The 13,321-nt window shown below is 36.8% G+C and overlaps 1 protein-coding gene across 5 annotated transcripts; it reads right to left on the bottom strand.

The window, feature by feature from the left end:
• Window positions 1-283: 283 nt before the first annotated feature.
• Window positions 284-10,982, bottom strand: LOC113433348 (heme-binding protein 1-like). Of its 5 annotated transcripts, none has more exons than XM_087932061.1 (7): window positions 10,881-10,982; window positions 8,647-8,791; window positions 5,810-5,970; window positions 3,421-3,506; window positions 2,198-2,339; window positions 1,880-2,063; window positions 284-1,539 (listed from the first exon to the last, which is right to left on the bottom strand). In XM_087932061.1, the coding sequence occupies exons 3-7, from the start codon at window positions 5,952-5,954 to the stop codon at window positions 1,365-1,367; spliced, it is 732 nt and encodes a 243-aa protein (XP_087788187.1). In that variant the 5' UTR covers window positions 5,955-5,970; window positions 8,647-8,791; window positions 10,881-10,982; the 3' UTR covers window positions 284-1,364. The 5 variants fall into 5 exon arrangements, with proteins under 5 accessions (XP_087788187.1, XP_087788193.1, XP_026551673.1 ...); XM_087932067.1 differs by having other exon boundaries at window positions 284-620; XM_026695888.2 differs by having other exon boundaries at window positions 8,715-8,791.
• Between the last annotated feature and the right edge of the window lie 2,339 nt (window positions 10,983-13,321).

Below are 13,321 nucleotides of genomic sequence, written 5' to 3'. Positions count from 1 at the left end.
GCCAAAGGTAACTGGACATTGTGGGCAAAGTTGGAGTTATTAAAGGGACTTTTCTTGCTTATGTAACTGTGTTGCCTTTGTGCCATGCCCTGGGTCATCACAGGCTGTTTCGGTGACTCAGCCTGTCATGTCTCTTAGAGCAACCCACCTTATAGGGTTGTTGTAGTGGAGGAAAGAGGAGGAAGAAGGAATATTATGTATGTTCACTGTCTTTAGTTATTTATAAAGGTGAAATAAAAATCTAATAAACCAGATGCCATGTAACTCAATAACAAGCATCAGAGAGGTTTGAGCTAGATTTTATTTCACAATTGCTCTGTGCTATTATCCTCCTTCAGAGAAAACAGCTTCCTTCTTGGCCATGAAATCAACCAATCAGAATATAACGTAGTGCAATGTAACAATGCATACAATTATAACTTCCAGTAAATACATGGCTTAGTCAATGGGTATCTTGCAAAATGACGGGATGCTTTTCAATATGGCCTTTATTTTACAATTACCTTGTTCATTAAAAGAATAAAAAGAAGTCCAGGATCCATATAATCACGTTTTTCATTGATAAGTGTCCTATATTTTTTCACTGTAGCTTCCATTTACTTTTATTAATAGAAAAATGTCTATGGAGGAGACAAAAATGAAAGCAGTAATCAACAGTCTGGAAGCATCCATGGATACAAGTCCAGTTGGTGGATAGGTCACAGAGGGACAGGTGTTATACCACTCTTAAAAAACAGAAGAGGATTTCTCTGATCTCCAATTCTCAGACCTTCCTTTCAGGTGAGATTGTTCCTGGGAAAGGCTTTCTATGATATATTCAAATCAACCCAGTTAAGAAAGTCTGAAATTATTCCACGTCAAGCTGGAACAGAGGTGATTAAAAGTATACATGGCTAAATGATATAGCCTCTTGCCCAGAAATTAAATTCTCTCTCTAAGTAAGTAAAACTATGACCTATGCCCCCATCCAGCTACAGGCTGGCACTCCAAATTCATTTCCAGAAGAATTCAGAATGTTTAAAATACCAGATGTGGATTGCTGAACAGTTGCAATTGCTGATGCATTTTGACTCAGGTGTGCGTAGACAAATTTCAAAGTCAATGAAGCAGATATCCATAGATTCTTCCAGTGCCAGCTCCCTCCAGAAACATTAGAAAACCATACTACTTTTCCATGTTCTTGTTTTTTCCTATTTCTGAACTCATAGGAGGGAATACAAGTCCTTAATGCCCTCAAGGAAAAGGAATGGGTCATCAGGTCAGTTCTAGAGTAAGTTAGAAAGTGCATTCATCTCCTTCAGGCTAGAACTGCCATCTAAACTGAATTCACTGGGTTACAATCTTGTTAGAAATCCATGATGCTTTCAGTCTGTTCTCCGGATAAACCATATCTCATTGCGACGATTGGGTATACTAGGGTTCTGATATGCAGCCACCAAGTACGTTTCACGGAGCACATTATCTGTCGAACCCAATAACTCCCAAAGAAAGTGAATCTCACGCAGGATTGTCTCCTCAGTAGCTGGCCCATAAAACTCCCTTTACAGAAAGTTAACAACAAAACAATTACATAAATATATTGTGTTTAATGTCTTGTTTCCTTCCCATCTATTCACCATTCACCTACCCATCTATCAGTGCATGGCTTCTAATCTTTTTTAAAATACAGGAAAAACTGGTCTAAGAAAGCCAGTCTCTCCACAAGATCCTTTCCCTTTTCCATTATATAACCAGAGGCATGTTTTCTTTTACTTAGAAACTATTTTCCCGGGCATGCATATATATTTTTTTCTACCTAAGAATAAAAAGCAAGTTGATTCCTCCCTTAGTTAAAAGGCTGTTTGCATCTAAAGCATAGCCCAAGTCCATCAGGACTTACCTGGTGATAACTTGAAGAGGTGATCTTTCTAGTATTTGGATTTCTGGATCCATGGGGAGAGGAGGATTAAGCTGAAATTCCTGAGGAAGATAATAAGCAGTGATAACTTCTTGGACCAATTCAGTACCCTCCTTGTTCAGGTGGATCTCATTAATCACTGGTACTGTCATCCCCAAGTGCTGGCCTGGATAAAGATATGGGTAGAAATACCAGTCATGAAAGGTAAATCTAGGGAAATCCATTCCTTGTTTTTCCAAACCCCATTAATTCTGGTCATGTAAACTTCTACATCTCCCCATGGCACTTGCTCATACACACCTAGGGAATTTTCTTTGCAGATGTATCTTATAAGTTTCATGAAACCCAATGAGATGCTCTGCTCATACTTGGGTTCTCCTTTAGTGATGCATGCCCATTTCCCAGCAGGGTATAGGCGTTCCTCATATGTTGTTTCCTCGCACTGAACCAAGAAGGAAGAGAAGTGATTTACTGCCAGGGGAAGAAATATCAACAGTGTAACAAAATTTATGAGTTTTAAAATCTAGATAATTACATTATTGGAGACAAATTTGATACCTTTACAAGTGATATAAAATTTTGGAAGTGTTGATGTTATGTTAGTAAAAGCTGCTTTTTCACATTTTTTAAAAGATAAATACAAATTTGGGGAAATATTTAACCATATGTAATATTAATATTCAATATGCATTACTGATGTAAATGTTTTAAATAAAATTTTGTGTGCGTTGATGTGCACGTCTGTTTGCGTATGTGTCCATTTTTTGTGCATATTAAATGCAAAATATGTTTCCTAATAATTCATTTTAATTTTTATCACTATAAGCTGAAATTGCAAAGCATCTAAAAGTAGAGACAACTAATCTTTTGTTTTTCATTAGTCCCTTTTAGAAACGTTTCTGAGGATAACATGTTTGGCAACAATGTACACTATACATTTGGCCCAGAAGAATCCCAAAAGGCACCATGTTTTCTTAATATAAACAGACTAAAGCAAAGTCAACACAGGCTACAAATATAACTGCTTTAAAAACATTGCTATCATTAAAAATAATAAACAATAAAAAAGCAGATTCATGGGAAATAATATAATGCAACTCCTACCCATCATCCTTTTGGGCTAACAATCCTAATAAATCTTTCCAAATGGTAAAGTAGCCTGGCAGGATTTGAATTCTGAAAATTATTAGGCTTTCTTACTCTGGAATAATTTGCATGGTAAGTTATTTAGGTGGTAGTTCTCTAGTGTTTTACTGCACATGATGAGGCTTACTTTTGAGTAGGAATATCCTCAAAATAACATCCAAAAGACAAATTTGGTAGAAAGTTAATGATGGCTAAAACTATAGTTTGGGTGAAATAATGGACACTTAAGGAAACCAGGAACATTGCATGGTTTTATTCTACAATTCTTTCTCAATATATCAAAAAATATGACAGTCGGCTATATACATGTTACATTATTCAGAAACAGTGTCTATGCCTGTTAAGCAATAAATATTTACATGAATATGATTGCTTACTTTCTCATGCTGTGATAAAACAGTGTAGGGCACAGGCTCTCGCACATGGTTATGATGAGTCATCTGTAGTATTGGACCTGCCATGTCTGAAACAGAGTAAATTGGGAAAAGTTAACTTTAAGGATTAAAGCATTTGTATACAACTGCATTTCCAAATAACCTAACTTAAAATGCTTTTTATTTATTGTGGGTAGTCCACTGTGAAAAGTAGTGCACAGGTGGCCCCTGCATATTTGTGGCCCTCCATTTGTTATGCCTCCAACCATGCATAACAAAGCGGTTGAGACTTTGAGGCTCTGGGAATTGTGGGGAGGGGGTGTTAAGTTATGGAGACAGAAAAAAATGCTTTAAAAAAACCAACCCCTGTGGAGCAGGATAGAAATAAGCATGCTGGATTTTGTCTGTATCAGATTTTTCATTCTTCTTTACCTGAGTGCTGGAATGATAACAGCGAAAGTCAATTAAAGAAACAATTGAGTTCCTTTATTCCATATTCTAGAGTTCACAGCATTATTTCTTTTGATCTTTGGTCTGAAGCAACAAAAACCAATCTTTCCTTCTTCAAAGTAATTAAAGAATTAAAGTAGAAATAGTAATTTTTAGTGTATAGAGTGTTTAGTGCTTATAGCTTAACACAATACAGGTAAATAAGAATACGGTATAGGATTATTTAGTACCAATGATATTTTCTGATGACAACTCCACAGCTGTGCTGATAGCTATAATTACCATTTCAAAGTAGCTGACTTAGTTATAATGGTGTTGCAAAGCAGCCTGCATTTGCCTTTTGAACTAATATTACGCTCAGCAGGGAATCAAGTTCAAGCACTCTGCCATTAAAGACATGCCCCAGCTGCAGGATCTTAAACTTGCTTTGAAGGGTAAGATCTCTTTCAATTCTTCCTCCATCAACCACTCCTAATAGAATTGAAGGAATTCTTCCAAGTTTGTAATTTGAAGTTTTCAGATCCTCTCCACTAAATGATCCATGTAAAGTTGATTTCCACAGATAAAATTGAGGAAATAACTAGAGCAGTTGAATAGATGACTACCTACAATGCAGTTGCAAAATGGAGCTCCTTCAGCATTTGTTGATATGTAGGAATTACTGGGTTTCTAAAGTTATTTAATTATTTCATAGATTATAATGAGGTTAACAAACAAAAATTAATAGTAATATAATTAAAATATGTATAATTAACATGAAAGAGGAAAAAATAAAAAGGTAAAACCATATAGAATATTATATTAATAATTAACTCAATACTGTAAGAAAAAATATACTGATATCTTCTAATTTTTACAATATATTTAAAAAATCAATACAGAACACATTGTTTTAATTTTTAAACTTGAAACCAGAAGATAGCCATAACAAAATAGGATCAAATCATATATCATAAATTAGTCTTCAAATTCTCAAAAGCGGAGGTGATGAATGCACTGGAACAGAGCTGGTGAGTAGACTGGCTTGTTGTAATTTCTCTCCAGACAAGGAAAGGACTTAAGATCACCCACAAATGCTCCATGCAACCGCTCTTTGCAAGGAGACTGCAAGACAGCAATCTTAAGTACTTCAAAAACAGCAAAAGTCTGATTAAAATTTTGATTCTTGTAAGTTATAAATGGATCAAAGGTCTACATGAAATTGAAATAAGATTTTGCAATTATTTAATTAATACCATGGGAAATCTTTTGTTTTTAAAAAAAGTAGATTAAAACTGAAGACTGGGCATTAGATGAAAGCAGAAGGAACTAAAGATAAGAATTAAAGGATCAGAAAATTTAAATTTGACTAATAAACAAAAATATTTTAACATAACCAACTGGACATGTTGAAGGATATTTTGAACAATGGTTAAATTAATTTTAAGAGTGTCTGCCTCTGTAGATATACTGTGTTTAAAATATGGAAGATGTTTACTGGACAAGACTGAGACTCATTTGAAAGTGGATTTAAAAATAGCAGGCTAGAAGAATGACATGAAAAATAATGCTGAACTAGACATACAAAAGAAACTAGCTGATGATAACAATTAAAACGTATACAGAAAAGAAACCAAAAGAGTGATCTGAATGATTTTCCTATATTGGATTTACAAAGAATTATAAAGCTTTAATTAAGGTTAGGGTTGTTTTTAAAGCTTTGAAGAATTTTATGGGAAGGGAATGAATAGATTTTAACTGTTTTTTACTGTTTTTGTTAATTCTGGGTATCTTTTAGTAGAAATTGAGAATAAAAACACTGCAAAAAATAAATTTAAATCAATATCAATTATTTTATACAAATTGACTTTGCCCTGTTGGTGAAAAATTTCTACCCTCTTTCTACTTTGCAAGCACAGTATATCAATTTGCAGCTAATAAAAAGTGAGATTCATTTTTTTGCCTCGAGGAAGCATCACGTGATGAGTGTTGGCTACTGTTTCCCACATAGAAAACAGCTGGTTTTGTTCAGTTTCATTTTGTTCTTCTTCTTCATCCTGGATCTCATCATCCATTTCATTAAGTTCTTCAAGGGTGATACGAGCCATATTAACACCTCAGCTTCTGCAAAAAAACAACAGCAATGTATATTCTCTGAATTGTTCATGATAGCAAAGCAATGGTTTCATATCATTTGTAGAGAAAACACAGTATGGAGGATGACCTCCTGCTTGCTTGTGAGATTTGTAGGTATTATAAAGGTATTGATCCATGGAGATGAATACAGAAATACTTTTAAAAAAATAAAAAAGAAATTAGTATAAATGTCAAGTAGTAGGAAAACTAAGGTGCATAAGTCTAAGGAAACTGGATAGCCTTCACTCAATCTTCTTGTTAAATCTAAACCCAAAGTAAAAGATAATATGTGCCTCCTCCTTTTTCTGGGTGCCATACTGTACAATTATTTATAAATGATTTGAAACAAAAATATATCATTTAATTTGCATAGATAGAATAACAACCTTTGAGGATAATTTAAAATTTCTGGAGCTTCAATATATTATCATATTTCTGCAGGACCTATTTTGTTTCATTTATGTTTTTTATAAGACTATTTTAGTCTGGAATGTCTGATTTATTGTTTTATTTTTTTCATGTATTTTCCATTGGTTTTCACCTAATATGTGCCAATAAGCTATTCTTTGAGGAATTCACCTGCCTCGGCGTTCTTGCTTGCAGTGGGTTTATTACTTGGAACCCTGACGACTGCATTCCAACTACTGCGCTACCACAATTTAACAATTATAAATTAGCCAATTCTAGATGGCATTATATATTTGAATATTTCTCCCCAAAGAGATTTTCTTTTTGTGAAATATATTAAAAAGGAAATCTGTTCTTTCCTTGAAACAACTCAGGGTTCTACTAATACATTAACTCTCTGGGATGCATTTAAGATAACCATTATGAATTCCATAATTGCTTTTACCTCGGTAAAAGAGAAACTCAGAGTCTGTAATTTTATATAGTTACAGAAGGTGATTAAAGATCCACTTTTATTAACACCACGAATGAATCATATCACACATTTACAGCAGCAAAGCCTAAATTGGAGCTTCAACACAGAATAATTTGAATACTTTGAAAAATGTTAATCAGAAAATAGTGGAAATCAATAATGAAAACTAAAAGGTATTGACTTGTCGTGTGAAATACACATAGAATTCAGGCCGATGATGGACAGTTATTTACTAAGACAGAATCTCGATTTTATGATTTTTATATTCAGTTAACCAAGGACACCTGTAACTGCATTATTAATCTTCTGATGTCACATTAAAAGGTCACTGACATGACAGAGACATTGCATTCTATGAAACTAGTCAAGTCCAAAGAACCAAGAAGGATACAAGGAGTTACTTCCAAGAATTTTATTCATTGTTGCTCATCTGTAGTTAGAAATCTTGTCAGACTAAGAGACCTATCTGCATTAACTACCACATATATCCTGTGAACAGCTAGAGGGAGTCTGTCTTTGTTCATTCTGCATACCAAAGATTCCAACTTCTTTGTCTCTTTGCTAATAATCCCTCCTGTGATTCTGGCCTTTATTCCACCAAAGGCACTGAATGTTTACTGACTTATTAGCACCCATATTGTTAGAAATGCATAATCATTTAATCTTTCTTTTTTTTTTCATTTCATGAGGCTTTGTATTATAGTTATACTAAAGCCTCAGAAAAATCTCACAATATGCACAAGCTGTAGACTTTGTGCTCTCTTCTGTTACTATGGGTGCAAAAGTCTTAACTGCAGTAATAGCCAGGAAAATAATACCATCTATAATTCAGTATCTCAGTCTGGATTTGTTAAATGGACAAACATTTGACAATACATACCTGGTGACTACGGTAATGTTATGGCTATTACATATGAATATTACATGTAATGAATATATCTTGTAAGAGGGATTTCAATCATAATTCCTACTAGATAATTAAATAAAAACAAAAAATATCTGAAAATAGTTTATTTCCCACATTTATTTTGAAGCGTTATTGTTTTACCTTTTAATTGTACTGCATGTATGGGCATTTATATAAGAGTAAGTGAACAGGAATGTGCAAATACTCTTAAGAAGCAAGCACCATTAACTTGCTCACAATTTATTTCCTTTTTGCTTGTGAGAGGACAGGCTGCTGCTGCTGCTGTTGCTGCAAAATGGTCAACATCCTAGGCTGCTTGCACCCTGTCCCTTTAAGAGCTCTCTCTAGCCAGCCCAGCAACCGGTAGATATAAAAGCTCAGCTGGGGATGGTGGTTTTGTTTCTGTGGGAAACTAAAACAACCTAAAGCAGCCTAAGGCAAATAGAAGATTGACTGTTCTACAAAAATAGGACGCACAAACAGTAGTACAGGTAATCCTTGATTTATGTCCATAATCGAGTCTAAAATTTCCACTGTTAAGAAAGAGAGTATTAAGTGAATTTTGCTGCATTTTACAACCGTCCTTGCAACAGTTTTTAAGTGTTTCACTGAAGTTGATAGTAACATGGTGGTTAAATGAATCTGAGCTCCTCATTGACTAAGGTGGTAAGAAAGTCACAAAAGATGATAAACTGAGCCTGGGATACTGCAACCATCATAAATACATGCCAGTTGCCAAGGGTCAATTGCCAATTTTGATCATGTGACCATGAGGATGCTGCAACGGTTGTGTATGCAAAATGATAATCACTTTTTTTTCAGTGCTGATCTAATTTTAATGGTCATAAATGAATGGCTGTAAATTGAAGACTACCTGAAGTACAGGAACAGGAACTGTAGTAGAATTAGGAAAGAGCAATATAATAAACGGTGAGCACTAGCCTTTGAGTACTTGTAGGTATGTTGTCTCAAGGCCAGGTGTGCTTGTGTTGACCCTCTGGGTTTTGGAGTCCACTAACCTGAGTGTACATAAAAGAACCAATAACATCTGTTTTTATTTTTCATTTCATAAAAGGGAATCTCTCTCTCTCTCTCTCTCTCTCTCACACACACACACACACACACAAATAGATAACTTATTTACTGATCAATTACACAGGTGTATTCTTTCTAGTAATATTGAAACACCTACAATATGCTGAATATTGCACAAACTAATCTTAAGCAAGTTTCTGAATTTCAGTTAGTCAACTTCCTAAGTAAGCATGCCCTGAATTCCAGGCTTAACCGTTTTAGAATATTATATATATATATGTACATAATAAGAAATATCTATCTTAGATATTCAACATATACAACAACTTCATATAGTGTACATATAGCACTTGCTAATTCTGTTATGGCTTTTAATTTAAAACCAAAACTTCTATATAACTGAGCGCAGGAATGTGCGTATCTGTGTATGTATGTATGTATTGCAGGTTTATAAATAGATAAATGCATAAAATGCATACAGATTGGAGATAATATTGTATTTTGTAAATGCTATCTATCTATACATAAGCCAGCAGTATTCTTGAACTGGTTAGAAATAAAAAAAACTTTTAATTGGATCTAGTCCAACTAACTCTTGCCACACAAATGCTAGCTGGATTTCTCTGACAAGTTGAGCAGAACATGAAGACAACAGCTATGACAAACTATTCTACCATATAAATAATTTTCAGAAAAAAGTTGCATTTGATTCTGAAGTTATATTTACTCATCACGAGTACTAAACATTGTACATTATATTAAACTCAGAATTATTACAGGATAGTAGCAATTGTACATGTACAATTGCAACTATCCTGCTTTCACTTCCTTTGGGAAAAAGTATATTGCTAATTCATGTCAATGTTTTAGGCTCAACTTTAGCAAAGATGTTTGAAATTTCCTATTTCATGTTACTTTGTTATTTCCTATCCTACTTTTTGTTGTTGATTATTTAAGATAATTTCCAAATGGTTTAACAATATTTTATATAAACAAAATGTTTTGGAAAGTTGGGAAGACCTTCAAAATTTCTAACAGTGAAGTAGACTTCATTGTTATATATGGTTATTTCTGTATAACACAATATTTATATTTATAATTTAAAATTAATCTGTGAATGTTTAATTATAACTATTACCAGCTATCAATTTGGCTTTTACACTTTTTTTATGTGCCCCTTAGAAATTACTGCAGTGGGCCTGCTTTATTCAAAAGCATTTCCTTGTAGCATTTATACACTTTAGCTCAGAGGGGTCAGACATAGGTAAATGCTATAACTAAACTGCCAACTTTCTGCCATACTGTTCATTTAAAAAAAAAACTCACATTTTTAATGTTCCATGAAAGGTAGATTTCTATTTCAAGTAAGAGGGCAAGTGAAATTTCAAATAGCAGGAACTTTGGCTCCTTTATTATGGAATAAAGAATCTATCTCATTGACATTTGGGAATACTATGGCGACATCGTGCAAAATTTAAAAAAAATATACTTTTTTCCTTCTACCTCCTGTGTAACAGGCAGTTTCAACAGGTTAAAGGGGCTAGCAAGTTGAGTAAAGGGGAAGCTGCGCCTGGGTGAATTTGCTCCTTACGGCTTGCGCAGGAAAAGCGAAGTGTAGGAAAGCTTTTCTTTTAAGCCACAGCTTCCTCGACTGAGGTGACAAGACGGTCCGTTCCGACAAGCAGGGCTGGAACGGCAGAGGCACAATGCGCTTTTAATCGCGGGGCAGGGAAGGGCAAAGGAGGGGGAAACTTGGCAAAGCACCGGTCGACACCTTCCCCCCCCCCCGCCGCCCCCCAGGCGCGGGCAAGGCGAGACACCGACGCAGAGCCAATCACTCTAAAAAGTGCCGGTTGAGGTGGAGTGGAGGGACACCCGTAAGTCGGGAGCTGAGGGAATCCAACCCGGGACGAGGGTTACGACCGACCAGGGGCAACTTGACATCAGGTCCCGCCTCGACTCCGCCCAGAAAGGGAGCGTGCCCAGCGCCAAAGGGGAGAGGGGACGGGGTCCGCGCTCCACTCCTCTCTATTGGGGGGGTAGGGGCTAGAGAAAGGAGGAAAAGTGGGTTACCTGCCACATCCGGTACCTTTTCCGACCCGGAATGGATTCCGTCTTCTCAGGCAGGGGCGGCGGGCGGGGGGGAAGGGGCGGAAGACCAAGCAAGAGAGGCTCGGAAAGGGATGACGTCACGCCCGGGTGGGTTGAGGTTCGGGCCTTCCGCCGGTGGTTCTTGTTTCGGTCGGTGGGGGTGGTCGTGGTTCCGATCGAAGCCTCCCAGCCAGGGCAGAGGCCAGCTGGAGCGATAGGGAGAGTCGACCCAGAAGGGCAGCCGTTTTAGTTTCTTGAATCAAAACCGATGAAGAATTTAAGGAATTAACTGGAACGCAAGAGTGTTCTAGGTTCCTTTGGATTACAGTATAGTGTTTTCAAGCATAGAATCTAAACTATAAAGTTCAGGGGAAAAGAAGAGCAACGTGTTTTTAATGGATAATCTGGTATAATTCCCAAAGGGTGCTTTTGGGTACTTCAAAACAAGCAGTAAAATCAAATGGATCTGTAATCCATAATAGTAGTTTGGATGCCAAAACTTCACCCCTATTTTACAATAAAGTTAATAACTGTTCAGATTGTGGAGTTTTCAGTATTCTCTATTTTACTGTAACTGGATAAAAATTCAATTGACACACTTGTTCAGTATCTAATCGTTACACAGTAATGCCTAACCTCATTTTTTATTTGGTTGTAGGGACTTTTCTTAATCACAACTTGGCAAAATATTGCAAAGCAAGGCCTGTCTCAACACTGTAACTGTATAGGTCAGGAGTCCCCAAACTTGGCAAATTCAACTCCCAGAATTCTCCAGCCAGCTATGCAACGAAGTGAAATCACAGCAGTGTGTTCTTTAGCTAGTGTTAGCTTTCATATACATTAAGTTCTTCCCAAGAAGTTAAGATGCTGTAATATATCAACTTACAGGTAAAACTCAGAAAATTAGAATATCGTGCGAAAGTTCATTTATTTCAGTAATGCAACTTAAAAGATGAACCTAATATATGAGATAGACTCATTACATGCAAAGCAAGACAGTTCAAGCCATGATTTGTCATAACTGTGATGATTATGGCTTACAGCTCATGAAAACCCCAAATCCACAATCTCAGAAAATTAGAATATTACATGCAATCAATAAAACAAGGATTGTACATAGAACAATATCGGACCTCTGAAAAGTATAAGCATGCATATGTACTCAGTACTTGGTTTGGGCCCCTTTTGCAGCAATTACTGCCTCAATGCGGTGTGGCATGGAAGCTATCAACCTGTGGCACTGCTGAGGTGTTATGGAAGACCAGGATGCTTCAATAGTGGCCTTCAGCTCTTCTGCATTGTTCGGTCTCATGTCTCTCATCTTTCTCTTGGCAATGCCCCATAGATTCTCTATGGAGTTCAGGTCAGGCGAGTTTGCTGGCCAATCAAGCACAGTAATCCCACAGTCATTGAACCAGTGTTTGGTGCTTTTGGCAGTGTGGGCAGGTACCAAGTCCTGCTGGAAAATGAAGTCAGCATCCCCATAAAGCTCGTCTGCCGAAGGAAGCATGAAGTGCTCCAAAATCTCCTGGTAGACGGCTGTGTTGACCCTGGGCTTAATGAAGCACAGTGGACCAACACCAGCAGATGACATGGCTCCCCAAATCAACACAGACTGTGGAAACTTCACACTGGACTTCAAGCATCTTGCAGTGTGTGCCTCTCCATTCTCCCTCCAGACTCTGAGTCCTTGGTTTCCAAATGAGATGCAGCAAAAGTTACTCTCACCAGAAAAGAGGACTTTGGACCACTGAGCAACAGACCAGTTCTGTTTTCCTTTAGCCCAGGTAAGACGCTTCTGACGTTGTTTGTTGTTCGGAAGCGGCTTGACAAGAGGAATACGACATTTGAAGCCCATGTCTAGGATCCATCTGTGTGTGGTAGCTCTTGATGCACTGATTCTAGCATCAGTCCACTCCCTGTGAAAGTCCCCAACACTTTTGAATGGCCTTTTCCTGACAATCCTCTCCAGGCTGCAGTCATCCCTGCTGCTTGTGCACCTTTTTCTTCCACACTTTCCCCTTCCACATAACTTTCTATTAATGTGCTTTGATACAGCACTTTGGGAACATCCAACTTTTTTTTGCAATTACCTTTTGAGGATTTCCCTCCTTATGGAGGGTGTCAGTGATGGTTTTCTGCACAACTGTTAGGTCAGCAGTCTTTCCCATGATTGTGCTTCCTACTGAACCAGACTGAGAGACCATTTAAAGGCTCAGGAACCCTTTGCAGGTGTTATGGCTTAATTAGCTGATTAGAGTGGGACACTTTGAGCCTAGAATATTGAACCTTTTCACAATATTCTAATTTTCTGAGATTGTGGATTTGGGGTTTTCATGAGCTGTAAGCCATAATCATCACAATTATGACAAATCACGGCTTGAACTATCTTGCTTTGCATGTAATGAGTCTATCTCATATAT

The sequence above is a fragment of the Pseudonaja textilis genome, chromosome 1, assembly GCF_049901715.1.
Source record: "Pseudonaja textilis isolate UNSWEBS1 chromosome 1, rPseTex1.2, whole genome shotgun sequence".
NCBI lineage: Eukaryota > Metazoa > Chordata > Lepidosauria > Squamata > Elapidae > Pseudonaja > Pseudonaja textilis.
This window is presented reverse-complemented; position numbering and strand designations above follow the sequence as displayed.

Coding starts and splice junctions, on each gene's coding strand:
- LOC113433348 (XM_087932061.1), bottom strand. CDS start 5,954: ATGGCTCGTATCACCCTTGAAGAACTTAATGAAATGGATGATGAGATC. Junction 2,064..2,197: donor CTGCAAAGAAAATTCCCTAG/GTGTGTATGAGC, acceptor ATCTTTATCCAG/GCCAGCACTTGGGGATGACA. Junction 1,540..1,879: donor CCTCTTCAAGTTATCACCAG/GTAAGTCCTGAT, acceptor CTTTCTGTAAAG/GGAGTTTTATGGGCCAGCTA.